General features: G+C 38.2%; 1 protein-coding gene across 1 annotated transcript in view; it reads left to right on the top strand.

Moving 5' to 3' along the window:
* Positions 1-18,314, top strand: part of LOC117872154 (macrophage mannose receptor 1-like) — an 84,082-nt gene extending 65,768 nt beyond the window's left edge. The window contains exons 25-30 of the mRNA XM_034760334.1: positions 987-1,152; positions 6,346-6,495; positions 10,749-10,865; positions 13,797-13,964; positions 16,209-16,250; positions 16,896-18,314. Of these exons, the coding sequence (XP_034616225.1) occupies positions 987-1,152; positions 6,346-6,495; positions 10,749-10,865; positions 13,797-13,964; positions 16,209-16,250; positions 16,896-17,146 (894 nt within the window). The 3' untranslated portion in view covers positions 17,147-18,314. The remainder of the gene's footprint in view (positions 1-986; positions 1,153-6,345; positions 6,496-10,748; positions 10,866-13,796; positions 13,965-16,208; positions 16,251-16,895) is intronic.
* Positions 18,315-18,981: the final 667 nt, after the last annotated feature.

Here is an 18,981-nt window from a genome sequence, read left to right as displayed (position 1 = left end):
CTGGGCGCGGGGCCCTCTTAGGCGCGGGGCCCGACTCAGGGGAATTGGTGGAATTGGCCTAAAGCCGGCCCTGCTCACAGTCCTTATCTTAATTCATTTTTGATCGCCTTAGATTACATACTGCCCTAACTACTTGTACATAGTGTCATTGTTCAAAGGCAGGGAATGTGCTTAAGGTTTAAATCATTAATAATTAATCCGTATTAATCAGATTAAATCACACATTCTCTGGTTTTATTCTTTCTGGCATTATGCTCTGTTTTTCCAGGCAAGTTTTTACTTCAGGTCATCTCACTATGGCTTTCTTCATATAGACATACTGTCATGATTCCCCATGGGAAAATATCCTAACTTCTTTAGGTGTGCGATGAAAATTATTTATTTTTATCCAAAAGTATTTCTCTAAATAACACCTGAATTTATTTTAAACTAACGTTATTAATCTCAGGACATTTGCGCTGCTGAGAAGCTGAATAGCTGGTGGGCTATCCAATTTAATTTATTTATATTGTGTTCCTCATTCTGGTATCTGGGCACTTTACAAAGATTAAAATGAACAACTATTGCAAACAGTTGGCACAGTCCCTACTTCTGCTTTCTGCACCCATTGATCAGACAAATTAGGGAAACACCAGAGTGAACAATGTCATGTACGACTTCTTCAAAACAAAACTTGGGCACGAGCTAACTGGAGGATGGAGTGATGGTGGATTAATTTGCGAACTTCATATGCCACAGCATGAATCAAAAATTTGAGCCATCTACTTTTGTTCTATACTTTTGAATGACAACTTCTGACAAAGGACGATGGACAGACTGTAAATATCTATCTACTGGCAAGGGACTGAGTCTTGGTATTTTTCTGTTTCATATCATGCCAGAGATGACAGAGGTTAGGACAGTGAAAGAATTCCTCTCACAAAACTGACAGTGAAGCAATTATTGATGTCTGATTCATTGTTTCTATTAATTTATTTTGTTTTTAGACTGATGGACATTATGAATGGATTGATAACTGGAAGGTGAAGTATACTAAGTGGGCCAAAGGTGAGCCGAAACAGAAAATAGGCTGTGTTTATCTGGACCTTGAAGGATCCTGGAAGACGGCATCCTGTGATGAAAACTACTACTCTATCTGTAAATGGTCAGATGGTAAGCAATTGAATGTAACAATGGTAATAACAATGATTATTTATTTATATTGCATTGTGCTAGGGACTGTACAAATATATAGTAAATGACTGTACACTTTGATATTCAGTAACTAACAAGTAACTGCAGAAAGACAAGTGAGTGGAAGGGACTGAGTTTGGAACTGAGTTAGGGGAAAGATGGTGAATGGGCACCAGGCCAGCAGGAATGGAAGCCAGTGGTTATTCCTATTTGCTTAGCTACTCAAAAAAGCTCACTGAGAACAATCATAGCTCATAAATCCAAACCCATCAACCCAGTTCATTAGTGTAAAAACAAAGTAATTAGTAAAGCAGTACATTATTCTGGGTCGTGCTGTGCACATAGGGAATGCCTTGTAAAACAGAGAAAACTATTGTTAAGTAATTCCTTTCAAATAGTGAATGTCAAGGTGCTGACCACCACAGTAAATTGTATGCTGCTTGAGTTAGAGACCATGTCGTCTTGGTCTTACAGCACACGGAAGGTATTTTGAATGTTTAACAGACAGTAGCAAAGAATGATAGAAGAAAGCATTGCAGAGGCAGCACAGAGACAGCTTGAAATACTAGTAGTGGCGGAAGCAACACAGAAACTGAAAGAAGTTTGAACACAAAAACACAGCTCCAAAAACACAGGACTTTCTACCTCTTGAGTTACACAAGTATCTTCATTAGCTGTCAACTGTATTAGCAGGTGTTAGACTAGCCACCGACTAGAAAATGAGACAAACATTTGAATGTCATATATATCCAACAGAGGGCAGTGGTGTACACAAACTACGTGTAAAAATTAGGGCTGTTGATTAATCACAGTTAACTCACGCAATTACCTCAAAATTAATTGTGATTAAAAAAAATTAATTGCAATTAATCGCAGATTTAATCACACTGTTAAACAATAGAATACCAATTGAAATTTATTAAATATTTTGGATGTTTTTCTACATTTTCATATACATTGTATTCTGTGTTGTAATTGAAATCAAAGTGTACTTATTTTTTATTACAAATATTTGCACTGTAAAAATGATAAATGAAATAGTATATTTCGGTTCACCTCGTACAAGTACTGTAGTGCAATCTTTGTCATGAAAGTGCAACTTACAAATTATAGATTTTGTTTTTGTACGTAAGTGCACTCAAAAACAAAACAATGTAAAACTTCAGAGCCTACAAGTCCACTCAGTCCTACTTCTTGTTCAGCCAATCGCAAAGACAAACAAGTTTGTTTATATTTACGGGAGATAATCCTGCCCTCTTCTTATTTACAATGTCACCAGAAAGTGAGAACAGGCATTTGTATGGCACTTTTGTAGCCAGCATTGCAAGGTATTTACGTGCCAGATATGCTAAACATTCGGGTGCCCCTTCATGCTTTGGCCACCATTCCAGAGGACATGCTTCCATGCTGATGACGCTCATTAAAAAAATAATGCATTAATTAGATTTGTGACTGAACTTCTTGGGGGCGGGGAAGAATTGTATGTCCCCTGCTCTGTTTTACCCACACTAGCATATATTCCATGTTATAGCAGTCTTGGATGATGACCCAGCACATGTTGTTCGTTTTAAGAACACTTTCGCTGCAGATTTCACAAAACGCAAAGAAGGTACCAATGTGAGATTTCTAAGGATTGCTACAGAAGAGGTTCTCAACCTTTTTCTTTCTGAGGCCCCCCCAACATGTTCTAAAAACTCCATGGCCCACCTGTGCCACAATAACTCATTTTCTGCATATAACAGCCAGGGTCGGCATTAGGGGGTAGCAAGCAGTGCAATTGCTGGGGCCCCATGCCTCAGTGGCCCCCACAAAGCTACATTGCTCAGGTTTCAGCTTCAGCCCCAGGTGGCAGGGCTCAGGAACCTGGGCATTAGCTCCATGTCGTGGGGCTTTGGCTTTCTGCCTTGGGCCCCAGCAAGTCTAATGCTGGCCCTGCTTGGAGGCCCCCCTGAAACCTGCTTGAGGCCCCATAGTGGGCCTCGGACCCCCTGATTGAGAACCACTGAGCTACAGCACTCGACTCAAGGTTTAAGAATCTGAAATGCCTTCCAAAATCTCAGAGGGACGGGGTATGGAGAATGCTTTCAGAAGACTTAAAAGAGCAACATTCCGATGCGGAAACTACAGAACCTGAACCACCAAAAAAGAAAATCAACCTTCTGACGGTGGCATCTGGCTCATATAATGAAAATGAACATGCATCGCTCCACCCTGCTTTGGATTGTTATCAAGCAGAACCTGTCATCAGCATGGATGCATGTCCCCTGGAATAGTGGTTGAAGCATGGATGGACATGTGAATCTTTAGCGCATCTGACACATAAATATCTGGTGATGCTGGCTACAACAGTGCCATGAGAATGCCTGTTCTCACTTTCAGGTGACATTGTAAACAAGAAGCGGGCAGCATTATCTCCTGCAAATGTAAACAAACTTGTTTGTTTGAGTAATTGGCTGAACAAGAAGTAGGACTGAGTGGACTTGCAAGGTCTAAAATGTTACATTGTTTTATTTTTTAATGCAGTTTTTTGGCCATAATTCTACATTTGCAAGTTCAACTTTCATGATAAAGAGATTGCACCACAGTACTTGTATGAGGTGAATTGAAAAATACTATTTCTTTTGTGTTTTTCACAGTGGAAATACTTGTAATCAAAAATAAATATAAAGTGAGCACTGTACACTTTGTAATCTGTGTTCTCATTGAAATCAATTTATTTGAAAATATAGAAAACATCCAAAAATATTTAAATAAATGATATTTTATTATTAACAGTGTGATTAATAGCAATTATTTTTTTAAGCGCTTGACAGCCCTAGTAAAAATAGAACTCTAGTTAAGAGAATTATTCACAAGATGTACAGAACACTAGATAAAAGCAAGAAAAAAAAGAGTTTGATAGTTAAGCAAGGCACAAAAGTTGAATGTTAAGTCTCTTCCAGTGTGTACTTGAGGGAAGGAGCTTTGGTTCATTACTGAAAGTCTGTTTAGTATAAAACACAAAGTAAAATCATCTGCTGGAGTCTGTGACTTATTAATTTTTGAGTTATCCAAAGAAAAAAAACTGTTTTTCCTGTAAAATAATCTTCTGTTTCCTCAGATCTTGTGGGCAAAAGAATATAGGCATTTAATATTGAAGCCATTTGACTTATTTTCAGTGTTCTAGAGTAGTGCATTTTAAATATGGAATAATTGATACCTAAGTAAACACACTTTCCACATATTAAGCAACAGAGGGTCCTGTGTCACCTTTGAGACTAACAGAAGTACTGGGAGCATAAGCTTTCGTGGGTAAGAACCTCACTTCTTCAGATGCAAGAAGATGCATCTGAAGAAGTGAGGTTCTTACCCACGAAAGCTTATGCTCCCAGTACTTCTGTTAGTCTCAAAGGTGCCACAGGACCCTCTGTTGCTTAATATGTGGAAAGTGTGTTTACTTAGGTATCAATTATTCCATATTTAAAATGCACTACTCTAGAACACTGAAAATAAGTCAAATGGCTTCAATATTAAATGCCTATATTCTTTTGCCCACAAGATCTGAGGAAACAGAAGATTATTTTACAGGAAAAACAGTTTTTTTTCTTTGGATAACTCAAAAATTAATAAGTCACAGACTCCAGCAGATGATTTTACTTTGTGTTTTATACTAAACAGACTTTCAGTAATGAACCAAAGCTCNAAGTATCAGAGGGGTAGCCGTGTTAGTCTGAATCTGTAAAAAGCAACAGAGGGTCCTGTGGCACCTTTGAGACTAACAGAAGTACTGGGAGCATAAGCTTTCGTGGGTAAGAACCTCACTTCTTCAGATGCAAGAAGATGCATCTGAAGAAGTGAGGTTCTTACCCACGAAAGCTTATGCTCCCAGTACTTCTGTTAGTCTCAAAGGTGCCACAGGACCCTCTGTTGCTTTTTACAGATTCAGACTAACACGGCTACCCCTCTGATACTTTCCACATATTGAAGATCATCTTTCTTTGGCTAGATTAAGAAGAACAACCAGTGTATTTTTAAATAGTTACATTTTAATTGTGCAGTGTTGCTGTAGCCATGTCAGTCCCAGGATATTAGAGAGACAAGGTGGCTGAGGTAGTATTTTATTGGACCAACAACTTCTGTTGGTTTCAAAGGCTTGTTTCTCTCACCAACAGAAGTTGGTCCAATAAAAGCTTTTACCTCACCCACCTGGTCTCTCTAATGTTTTAGTTAGTTATTCTTTAATGGAAGTGATGGGCTAATCCCATCTGCAATACATCCCCATTAAAGGTGAACATAAACATTTTATTTAAAAAGATGTTAAAATCTATTCACAATCCTGTTCATCATCGCAGTGCAAAATCATTATATTTTTAAACAAAATATTTGAAAATCCATTTCCTTTTTACTTACCTGCCAAACCTTGAAGGATTTTGTGTTTTCATCTTCATAAATTACTAGCATTGCAACTGCCTAAAAAGATTATTTTCTTTCATGGCTCGATGATGATTGAAATGATAATAGCTATTGCCAGGGAAAACAGGAAAATCCTGAATTCAGGTCTTAGTAGATAAGTAAAATAAGAACAGATTTTCTTGACCCAGAATACTGGGTTTTAAAACATAAATGCATTCCTGATATTTAGGCTACACAATATATATTCTCCTACTTGTGTGAGATTTTAAACATTTTCTATTTACTGCAATTTTTAAGTTAATAATTTTGGCCCTATTCTGTGCTGTCTTCATCTGCCCCTTAAACTCAGCCATTGATGTCAACTGAGCTACTCTCTTGTTTCAAGAGTTGTATTGGTTTATGGCCTGATTTTACCAAATTTAGGCCCTAATTCAGCAAAGCATTTAACATGGGACTTAAGCATCTTCTTAAGCCAGTTTAGGTGTTTGCTCAATAGGGATGGACATATGAATGTGCTTAAAGATAAGGGCTTTGCTGAATTAGGTGCTTAGAGCATAAAATGCAGCTGTAACACTAATCATTCACCAGTCTGAGATTTTCCCACTATGATATAATAACAAGGAATACAGATTTTCAAAGATTATCTTATGATTAAACAGCTGTTATGAGAGTTTCCTGGTGTCAGATGAGTATGTGCTAGTCATGGTAAAAGTGTGTGAGAGAAACCTGTTCATTAAAATGTTTTATTAATTACAGTTTATGTTTTATTAATTTAAACAGTTAAAGCCCCCACGGATCCTCCCCAGCTCCCCGGAAAGTGCCCTGAGTCAGAACACAGATCATGGATCCCTTTCCGTGGTCACTGCTACTTCATTGAGTCTTCATCTACGAGAAACTGGGCCCAGGCCTCCTTAGAATGTCTTCGATTAGGTGAGTGTCCTTTCAAACTAGAGGTAAGATGCACACAAATCTATTATTTTTTTTATACATCACTATGAATGTATCAGTGGCTATGAAAGTGCTACGTATTAGCATAATTTAAAGACAAATTCCTTGTCTGCATTAATAATAAAATCTCTGGGTTTTTTTCAAATCTCATTTTACATCATTTATACTGTGGGCCTGATTTGCCACTAAAATACGTATGTGCCATTGAATGAATAGAATTACAGACGCCTGTCTGGGATAATACGCTGGTAAATTGGGACCATTGCTTACTTGTCTGGGGACGTGAATCTTTATGTACAGTCAGTTTCAGTGTCTGATTCTCATGTACTAGTTAAAACAGCTGTTGTATTTGAATTACTAAAATTACAAAGGAACGGTACGTTCATTCTTTGTTTTTGTTTTGTGTTTTTTTAATCATAGCATCCTGTTTATATCATGATTTGTACAATTTTTTTATTAAAACAAGTTTTTGCCAAAAACTACTTCCTAGTGTCCCTTCGAAAACAGAAATACCCCCCAAATGCACAACTCTGGTTGTAGCATATTTTTATGGTTACGACAGGTGTCACCAGGTGGCCTACATACACACAGTCTTCCAAGTTCTTTTTCTTAACATGAGAGAAAATGTTAAATCTTGGGACAATATACTATATGTTGTTAGTTTGGTTATGCACGTTTTTGTCTAGAAGGAGCTGTGCAGACAGCAGGAGAATTTGTTCTCTGCCTTGGTCTCTGACTGGAGTCAGTTCTTGAGGCAGAGTTGCTACTTGGGAACCAGGCACTAGTGTTGGGCTGAGATTCCTGAAAAAAAGGATTTCCTGCCTGCTGTTTGTCCACCTATGTTCAAGGACTGGTCTATGTATAAATTAAACAATTACAGTAGAATATACCCAGACTCCACATCACTGATTTTTTTTCCCCTCCCTCTTCTGAGAAGCCAATCTGCAAAGGCTACAGACACTTGCTGCTGATTGGTAGAGTGCTGTCAAAAGTACAAAAATGTCTAGCCTCAAAATGATATGATTTAATCATTTGTGTGATACCTAAACTTTTCAAAGTCCATTTCCTCTTCTGCATTTGTGAAAGTGTTTCCTGAGTCTGCCTATAATAATGACTGCAGTATAGAATACTAAAGATTCATGTGTTTTTATATTTGGGATACAAAATTCACACTGTCACTCCTCACCCTCTGGGCTTCCTATATTTATAATCACTCACCTCCCAATTGGTATCCTGTTAATTCCCCACCTATAGTGGGATTTGGCCTCAATTATAATTGCACCTATGTGAGGGCAGAATTGGGCCCTAAATCAATAGTAGTACAAAGTGCTGTTATTTTCTATGATTATATATTAGTTCACCTTATTTCTACAATTATGTATTACCTGGATAAACCTCTCCAAGACAGCAGAATCAAAAATAGTTAATTGAGGCACCATCACATCATATCATATACTATCCACAGCCATTGCTACACAGCTGATTTTGGGTCCCAGCCACAAACTAAAAGAGAATTGGCTGCACTTTATCAACATTTAAAACATTCCAGTCCTTACATCATTATGCTGCTGATTATCTTTCCTGGAATACTATTGAACACAGTGTAGGAATTCCTTGGCTCTATCAGTACAACATGGAGAGTTAATAGCTGTAGTGTAATGACTGGAATTACAGGTAGATAATTAGCAGGATGCTAATTGGTTAGTGAGTGGCCAAGAATGTGGAGCACAGAGGGGGAATGGAGGAACAATGCAAATGCTGTATCCCCAAATATAAAGATATATGAATTGCTGATAATAGCCCACCTTAATTGATTAGTCTCATTATAGTTGATATGGCAACACCCATTTTTTCATGTTCTCTCTCTGTGTGTGTGTGTGTGTGTGTGTGTGTGTGTATATATATATATATATATATATATATATATATATCTTCCTACTGTATTTTCCACTGCATGCATCCGATGAAGTGGGTTTTAGCCCATGAAAGCTTATGCCCAAATAAATTTGTTAGTCTCTAAGGTGCCACAAGTACTCCTCGTTCTTTTAACAAAGGCTGTGACTCAGATGAGTTATATAGAAGTTCAGAAAAAAAATAATAAAATTATAAACGTGCTAGTTGTATCATATACAGGATGAAGTGTATATTGTTTTGAGGCTACAGAATTGATACACATATTCTAATATTTGACTGCAAAACTGATAAACTTTGTAAATCTTGTGGGCAAAATTCATCCAAACACTATCACAAAATTCATCCAAGCAATGTCAGTCTCACAACCTACTGCAAACTTTACTGGGAATTTCTAGTCAAATCATCTTTGTGAACTTACAGCACAAGTTTTTCCAGATACTAGAAAATGGTGCAGGTTTTTAATCTATTTTAAAACCATGTATCTAACACCAGAAAGCACCTGAATCCCACAAAAGAAACACTAAGAATTACTGAGCAGCTGTTCTATTGCCAGCTGCTATGAGTTTGAGAAATATGTATGTAGCAGTGCATGTATTCCAAAATCTTCAGATTTTGACAATCTTAATCCTGCTATTATTGACTTTCCACACTTTTGTGTCTGTGCTGCAGTGCTTTTCCTTTACTGTCCCTAATTGCCAGTGCAAGGCCAAAGGAATATTCATTGTAAATCCATGCCACAGATGATTCATGTGCTCTTACAAATTTCACATAATCTGTAGAAACAACCAGGAACTTTTTAAAAATAAATATTTTATACTTTCACAGGTATAATGAGATTGAGAGCGAGGAATACTGCACATAATTATGCAGGAAATTATGTGGGAGTAAGATTTGTTCACAAAACCACTAAAATATCTGTATGTACCAACCACCATAATATGCACAAGTAGTATCTACCAGCCAAGTTCTTGCAAATGCCTCATGAGACCAGAAAAAACTTTGTGAGAATTCTTGCTAAGCAGCCAAAATCTTACAAAAATTTTTCCAGGAAACCTTTCACTTCAGCTCCCCCTCACACCCATCAACCTACCAAGGGGTAGATGTCTAGTATAGATGCAATTAATCAACTGCCAATCGCTCTAGCGTCGGCTCCGGTACTCCACCTCAACAAGAAGCACAAGGGCAATCGACGGGAGAGCGTCTCCCCTCGACACGCTGCAGTGAAGACACAATCAATCTCCCCTCCCTCACCCCCCGCCCTGTAGTGTAGACCAGCCCTTGGACTCATAGACTTTAAGGTCAGAAGGGACCATCATGATCATCTAGTCTGACCTCCTGTACATTGTAGGCCACAGAACTTCACCAACTCCCTCCTGTAATAGACCCCTAACCTCTGACTGAGTTACTGAAGTCCTCAAATCATGATTTAAAGACTTCAAGTTACAGAGAATTTACCATTTACACTAGTTTAAACCTGTAAGTGACCCGTGACCCCTGCCCTATGCTGCAGAGGAAGGCAAAAATCCTTCAGGGTGTCTGCCAATCTGACCCGGGTGAAAATTCCTTCCCAACCCCAAATACGGCGATCAGTTAGACCCTGTTTATGTGGGCAAGACCCACCAGGCAGATACCTGCAAAATAATTCTTTATAGTAACTCAGAGCCCTCCCCATCTAGTGTCCAGGCCGTTGGAGATTTTTGCAATTGGCAGTCGTCTAACACCGGGTATCTTTGAGGGAGGGGAAAAAGGAACAGCTTTCCCAACTTTGGACCACAAGAAGGCCTGGGGACCAGGCAGCAGAGTGATAGTACCCTGACTGGCCCAGTGGTAACATTTCTTGTGATGGATGCTCCTCTCCTCTTTTCTATTTACCCCACAACAATACAGGGCTTTCATAAATTTGTAGATTTTAGGTGCAATTACCTTTCTAGTCATGATGTATCTGATGATAATGAGCAACAGTGAAGAAATTAAGCTGAATTATTAGCAAAATTTATAGTATCAAAAATTAAATTGGCAAACATCTTATAAAGTAGAACAGTGCATACATACCAGTATGATGAAAGTAACCAGTGTAGGTGCTGGGGTGGGAAGGGAACATTTACACCGAAGAGAAAAATTAAAGGACCATATCCTGCAATGATTCCCATTGTTTTCACTGGGAGTTGGGCACAAAAATCAATGGCAAAATATGGGCCCACATGATTATTGATTTAAAACTGTCATAACACTTGAAAAGACAAGAAAAGGCACTCTCAACAGGGGGAATATATTCCATTGTAAACTCATCTCCAAAATGATTGTTTCCTGATGCTCTGTAGGTGCCTTTTTGGTTTCAGTAGAAGATTCGGCTGAAGCCAACTTTCTGGCGCACAACCTAGAGCCACTTGAAGAAAAATCATCGACTTTTTGGACAGGAATGTACAGAAATGTGGACGGTAAATTTTTTCTTGTAATATTTATTCCCAGATGAATATTTGTCATAAAGATACTGAGTGTCAAATATTTCACATTGCACGTTGGTGTAAGACATAAAGAGATAAAGCAGGAAAGGAGATGTTTTATATATTTTACCTACTATTGTAGGAATGAAGGTCATAGGTCTGACCAGTCAGTTGATTGTAATAAAGTGGATTGGAGGGCAAAGTTACTGTAACTGGTAAGATATAAATGAAGAAATAAGTAGCAAGAGTCCTTTCTCGAACAAGGGGTGGGGTGGGGTGGGGTGAGGTGGAGAGGCTCTGGACAGAACCAGGAACTGAGAGAGTGAACATAGGGCTCTTTGGACTATGAGAGTTAAGCAGTGGTGCAAGTAGGTTGCCTTAGTTGTTCATCAACTAATATAAAAAGAATCCATTAAATGAATGTATGGCTAAACGTTGGCCTCTAACTTTATCTTTAAATTAAAAAGTAGCTCAATCTAGTACCCGCCCAGAGTCAAAACTCCAGTTTAACTATGACAGTCGAAGACCAGAAGCAGATCCATCAGGACGGCTCCTACCCTTTTCACTTCAGAAAGTCTAAAACATGATTCTTGTGACCAAGTGGGGTGAGGATGCATCTGGTTCAAGCAGCTCGTGATTCTCGGAGCACAAATGCAGCATCTTGGGGCCAGAGTTTCTGAATCGGAAGAGCATTAAGAGATTAAATTATTTATAGAGATAACAGGCTTACCTACAACTGGCTGTCTTCCAGTTGATGGAGCAAGCCTCATGGTAGGAGGAAACCAACATCACTGGAACAACAAACTCTTTTGCTTGTGACCTATTTTCTGAAGGAGGTAGAGGAGGCCTATCATTCCTTAGATGCTAAAGAGATTACCCCTGGAAGGCAGAAGGGGTTACGATAGTTAGACCTGGCTGCAGTGACTGAATCTTCTCTCATGAGAAGCATTGATACTCTAGCTGAGTGTGTGAGGATTGTCTAAGTATTTGCCTAACAGACTCAAAGATGGCGAATTTCATGAGGCATCTAGACAGACCCTCTTCTGAGTGCTGCATGGGACCCCAAAGTCATGGTACACATTGGTACCAGTGATCAAGAGCAGTGGATAATACAAATCCTGGAAGCTAAATTTAGATGACTAGGAAAGAGGCCTAAGTCGAGGACCTTTGAGGGGCTTTCTCTGAAATACTTGCAGTTCCATGAGCAGGGACAGCTGGATAGGAGAAATGTCAGAGTCTCACTGTGCAGGTGAGAAGATGGTGTAACCAGGAGATGTTTAAATGTATTAGACACTGGAGAACACTCTGAGGAAGAGAGAGCCTATATAGAATGGATAGGCTCCACCTGACACAAAGGAGAACACTGGACTGCTGGCGCAGAAAACTGATGAATTTTTGTGGGGATTATTTTAAGAGGGAAGTAGGGGGCATCTGAAATCTGAAGAGCACTCAACTCAGACAAAGACATTTTCTAGGGATGTCTGTAACGGAAAAGCATTTCTTTATCCAGCACAGGATAGGGCAAGAAATACAGCCTAATTGGTGGAGGGAAAGAATGAGCTCATAGAGATAAATTCCGGAAAAGTAACAGGCATCATACTAAGGAGCTAAGGGAAAAAACGGATACCCTGAGAAAAATAAAAAATACTAATGTAAGAGGTATAAATGCAAAAATAGAAGATCAACATAGAGTTCTTGGCAATGGAAGACCTATAACTAGACCTGGGTAAGAGCCAGATTTTCCATTGTGCGGGAAATTTGGCAATTTTTTCTTTTTTTTTTCTTTTCCTAAACTGAATGAAAACAAAAAAAGTAGAAATTTCCTGTAAAACAAAATCCCCCCTCTCCAATGTTTGAGGTTGATCAATACATTTTGTTCTGGTTTTGACCTTTCTTAACTTTAATATATAAACATTAATTTCATTTTGAAAAGCCAGTATAAGGCGGGAGAGCAGAGTGTAATAAAAAGGAATAATAGGTTGTAAACTGGTCAGTCATGAAAAGAAAAGGCTTAGAGAAGTAATTGCCTGACATCTTAAGTGATTGCTTGCTTCTTAAAGCACTTCATTCTAGAGCATAAAGAAGGAGGCTATTCTTGCTTTAGTCTTAAGAAACACACAGGAGCTGATTCAAGAACTAACTATTGTTGTTCCACTAAATAGTGACTATAATTAAATTTATCATATTCAGAGAAATAAATGTACCAAAATCTAGCACAGTGACGCCAAGCGGGGGATTTCAAAGAAATGAGGAAGCTGGTTATAAAACCTTAAATTCAACAGTAAGGAAATCTGTAGACTCAGCATGGAAGTTGTTTAAACATTATTTAAGGACAATGAAAGAGGCATGTCTGTAACAAAAAGGAAACAGCAAGGCGAACAAACAAAAAGTCCCAGTATGGCTAAATAACAAAGTTTAAGAGGTTTATTCAAGTAAACAGATAATCTATCAGAAAATGGAAATCCAGCCCTTCTGAAGCCAATAGGAGGAAACATAAACTATGGCAAGTAAAATGAAAAATGGAAATTAGAAAGGTTATGTGGGATTTTAATGAGTAAATAGTCATAAAAATAAATAACTTGTAAATCACAGAAGATAAGGACATTTCAGAGAAGCTAAATGATTTATTTCCATCAGTGATCACCACTGGAAGAATAACCAAACAAAATAATAAAACAGAGGATGTTGTGTGGGATACCTTCCCTGAGCCTGCTTTTCTCAGGTAATCTATGAAAGTCGTGACAGGTTGAGGCTTTGAGACCTTCACACCTCTCTAATACACATACCTCTTTTTGGGGGGGCATTTTTCAAAAACTATAGAAATGTGAAATTCTCTGAAGTGCCCTTGAATTTTTTATTCTTGTTGTCAAAAAGTGAATGACCATTAAGCTGTTTAATATTCAGTGTATTTCTAATTAACACTAGGACAGTGGTTGTGGCTAGACAGCACTGCAGTGGATTTTGTCAATTGGAATGTCGGAGAACCCTCAAGTCAACAAAATGAGCACTGTGTTGAAATGTATGCAAGCTCTGGGTACTGGAATAATATTTATTGCTCTTCCTACAAAGGATATGTTTGTAAAAAACCAAAAAGTAAGTGATGAGTTTAATGTATTGTGTTTATGGATTTGTTTCATTTGTAATGTTTATAGTATGCATACTCTTAATAGATATGTGTTGCGTAGAGATCCTTTGTGTGTTTATACACAATACAGAATACACACATACATAGTATGAAAGAAAGGGTCACGCTGTCAAAAAGTAGGTGCATTCAAAAAATGGATGGCCAACTTCTGTTTCCAAAAATGCATGCATGCAAATAAGGAAATTTGTACTTACACTTGCAAAATTGCCCATATAGTTACAATAATTATGTGTGCAATTGCATGGGCGCTGTTAGGATTGCATTTTTTGCACACAGAATTTTATCCATTCCTGAAAATTTTGTCCTCAAGAAAAAATACTTATATCTTAACCTAAAGCTAATATTTGTGTGGTTTTTTTTTCTCTCTCTCTCATACATACACGCATGCACGCACTCGGCACTCTTTCTTATATGAAATGAATATTCATTAACTTCACTTCTTTGTATTGCAAGAATATTCTTTCCTGAAACATGTTAGGGGAAGATGAGTAAACCAGAAAAGGAAAAATTGATCAGGGAAAAGCAAATAGCATTGGTCTAAGTGTACAAAATTTAGAAAGTCCTTGAAACAATGGAATGTGCAAACTCAGGAACAAATCAGAAGCAAACCTGTCCTGTGGACTCATGTTCATATACTCCAGTCTCCAGTGTCACTGGTAGTGCTTAGAAAGATTTGTGCTTTACCATTTCCACCTCTTGGGTGTCAATATTTATTTTCTTTATCCTACTTTGTGAAGATGGTACCCATTGCTCTAATTAAGGATGGCTGCACAAATTAAAGTAACAGGAGCATTACCTGGAAAATTTGCCCATTATTTAAACGGAACCTTTTTTTGAAAAGTCAGACTCTTGAATTAACTTATTTTGTATCATTTCGATACATCTCCACAGCGCCTGGTTTTGTCATGAATCAGAAATACCATGAACAATTGCTGTACTTCTGAGTAGGTCAACCAGGAAGCAATGGACATTTCATAAGAGTGCCTATTTTTGCAACATTTCCAGTTCAATTCAATTTCAATTTTTCAACCAGACAAGTTCAACTGAATCATTTGAGGTTTGCTGTGACCAGTCCTACCTCCCAAAAGTGCAAAAGGAGCCAAGTATGTGGAGGGAGCATTTCTCCCACACTGCATTGTAATGGCAAGTTTCTTGTAAACATGCTCTGTTCTAACTGTTGCAAAATGCATTCAGTTTTTGAAATGTGCCTAGTTCCTCTATATGAAATGAGGGAAATCCCATTACCCTTTTTTATATAGCTGCTCCTGAGTACACAATCATCTGACTTTCTCCTGACTGCTGATGAAAGATGTTTTTTATATTATATAAACAGACTTGCAAAACTGTCACAAAAATGTAACAGACCATCCACAAAATCTATTCACCTGTACTTCAACATGATGATTAACAATAGAAAAACAAATGAGATTTTATTTACCTATCAAAAATAAATAATAGCCCCAGGTGAGTGAATAAGTGGAATTTTGCAAGGCTGTGATAATTCCTCATTTTACAGTTCAGAGAATTAATGTCAGCATGTTAAATTTAAACCTGCTTTTTCTTAGAGGCTGTAAAACATAGATCTATAACTGCAGTCTTCCTTTAACTGAATATTTTCCGTTGCCCTTGTTTACATAATTTCTACCCAAATTACTGAGAACTCTGGAAATATTTCCATTCTGTGTATACAGTTGAACTTCATTTGATAAATAAGCAAAAAATATTGGGGTGTTACAACTAATACAAATGACATAGGACCCAATCCCGCAAACATTTACTGCCAGGCCTAGTCCTTACTGTGACTTCTTTAGAATAGTAATTGCTGTGCCCGGTTATAATCATATGCAGGATTAGGCTCGTAGGCCACATTCCTACAAGCTGCTCTGTGAAGTGAACTGCTGCGTATGCAGCACTCCATGGACTTCACTGTAGCTCTGCACTGGTGCAGGGGTCTGTCACTATGGAGCTCACAGCAGAATCATTTCAGGTTCATTGCATATTTTGTAACTATATTAGATTCATTTATCATATGTTGCTACTGGTAAAAATATTGTATTTATTCAATACCAGAAAGTCCCTGGCCTGTTCAGTCATTTTTACAGTATATACTAGTATGTGTTAATGTACAATTTTCAGTGTATAAATGAAGACTTTTAAAGTTGCTGAGTAACTGTTTTTCTTCTGTTTTAAAGCTGTTGAAGTGCAATCAACTGAGAAGCCCCCAGACAAGAAAGGTAGGATTACTTTCTTTCAAATAAATAAAGAAAAAGCCCAAATAAAAGCATTAGTATATATTATACCAGATTGTCATATTTTATATTATAATATCACATCATATATTTTTAGATGCTTAATGGCCATCAAATGCATTTCCTCGATAATAAAACATCCATAATACCCCATTTATGTCCAAATGCAGAACTCTTCCCTAAAATTGGATTTAAATGTTGTGTTAAGCTTTATAAATTGTGCTGTTTCATATGCTTTCTGATTTTGCCTTCTGCACTGTCAGCAGGGCCGGCTCCAGGGTTTTGGTCGCCCCAAGCAGCCAAAAAAAACCACAAAAAAACCTGCGATCACAATATGCAGCAGCAATTCGGCGGAAGGTCCTTCACTCCGAGTGGGAGTGAGGGACTGTCCGCCGAATTGCCGCCGAATAGCTGGACCTGCCGCCCCTCTCCGGAGTGGCCGCCCCAAGCACCTGCTTGCCAAACTGGTGCCTGGAACCGGCCCTGATTGTCAGTCACTAATTATTTGGAGATGATAAAGCATTCATGCATAAAAATAAACTACAGTACTATTTCTAAGTACAGGATTGCATTCTATAATCAGATGCCAAGTGCGTGGTTTCTAGTAATTTGCTTTGCATTCATTTACAGCAGTGAAAAAGGAGGAGAAGATTCCTGAACCTAGTCACAACAAAACTGGGATTGTAATTATTGTGGTGATCCTTATCCTAGCAGGAGTTGGCCTTGCAGGCTATTTCTTCTACAGGAAAAGAAAGAATCACATGGCAACAAATGACAGCTTTGAAAACAACCTGTATTTTAATACTGATGCAGTTCCTGGAACTAGTGACACAAAGGATCTTGTGGACAACATTGAGCAAAATGAACATGCTATTCTCTAGTGCGATAAATTAAAGATGGGCCTTGTTTTAATAAAATTATGCAACTGGGTTGCCTGAAGGTTTAAGACAAAGCTATTTTCTCCCGTGCAATCCTGTAGCAGTCACTTTTTCGGCATCTGCATATTTTTTTTTTATATACTAGCAGCAGCAATTACTTCATTTCCTAATCATTCTATAGTTGTATACAATTCCAGAACTACTTTAACAGGAGCATTTCTTATGAAAAATATAGTGCTGACTAATTATGAAATGGAGCAAATGGATACACTTAAAAGAACAAAAATGAAACACAAGCCAATGTGAATAAGCCTTCAAAGCACTTATTTCTTCACGATACCTGCATCACCCCCATGAGTGTTGGGCTTCACATCAGTGCAGTCTCTCCAAACTGCTCAGCAAGCATTTGTCTCATTCTGTTAATCATGCACGTATTCCTGGAAACCTCACTACAAGGGTTTGGCATTGGGTAGCTGATGACACTGTATTTGAATACATCCCATTTAAAAAAATGCTCTATGTGGCATAATTTCAGTTCCTGTAATCTCAGACAGCATACAGAGCCAAATATGCAGTTCCCCTCCATCTCACACCCACTCAGGGGCTACCCATAATCGGGGTGCAGGCCTCTGGAGCCCAAGCAATGTGGCTGGCAGACACTACCAGCACCTCTTACTGGCCACAGAAGGAGTCTGTCTGGGTAGCATGATGATGAGACCGTGGCAACACCTTCCTGCATACCAGTATAGGTGTTGGTTGGAGGATACAGGCTATGCATATTCTAAAGATGCAGTAGCAATGGACAACTCTCAGGACGCTCCTCATGAAACACTGCCACTTAGATACTCTTTCTCCATAATACAGTTTAGCCTTGTAAGAGAGATCTCAGCCCTACAATGCGATAACTTTGCTAATGCACCTGTCTTCCCTATTGCTCTAGCAGATCAGCTGTTTCTTTCTATAATGTTTAAAGAGTGAAATATTTCAGGAACTTTAGCTTCCCAAATGATCATTTTATAATCTGATTTTTGTATATCTTGTAAACTGTAAATCATGTGTGCAGTAATTTTTTTCCTCACACAGATATGAATGTGTGAAAGGAAAATTTAAATGTTTCCTTCGTTTATGCATTCAACTTTAGTTCTGTGAAATAAACAGTAACAGACTGTGACTTTTTAATAGTTTTGCATTTTTAGAGTACGTAACTCACTATTCACATTGAAACCAGTAGGAAAAATAAAGAGTTATTCATTAACTAATACTGACCTGGAGCAATACCAGCTTGTGTTGTGATCAAGTAATATTAGCGGGCAAGACAACAGTAAATAAGAGGCAACATCCAGTTGAATGAATGTTGAAATGAAATTGAATATGCCAACAATTTTTGTTTAGCTTGCGTGCATATTTCATTGTGGCTTACCGGATGGCTCCCTGAAACCTTAGATGTTGTGTCCAGTCCTCAAATTATCATATTGCTATCAATCTTATTTCTTATTTCCCTTTCCATAGTACTTCTCTCTTTCAGAACAAGAGAGCTCTTAGAAGTTGCAGAAAGGCCCTTCTCCAAGCAGTGTGAGGAGTACTACAGGGAAGGAGACCTAAAGAGAGAAACCTGCATGCTAAGAAGTTATTTTGGAATGAGAGTTTTACTAGAGGAACATAGGCCTCTCCTGCTAGATCCTGATTCAAAGCCACCTGATGTCAATGAGGGTCTTTTTCACTGACTTCAATGAACTTTGGATCAGAGTCATGGAGAGCAAGTCTACCATGGAAAAGGTGGCACCAGCCAGAAGAGATTTGAAAGGGATAACTGGAGCAGGAAAAGAAACAAGGCCATA

The sequence above is a fragment of the Trachemys scripta genome, chromosome 2, assembly GCF_013100865.1.
Source record: "Trachemys scripta elegans isolate TJP31775 chromosome 2, CAS_Tse_1.0, whole genome shotgun sequence".
Lineage (NCBI taxonomy): Eukaryota > Metazoa > Chordata > Testudines > Emydidae > Trachemys > Trachemys scripta.
The sequence above is the reverse complement of the archived record's forward strand: the minus strand, read 5'-3'. Positions and strand labels throughout refer to the sequence as shown.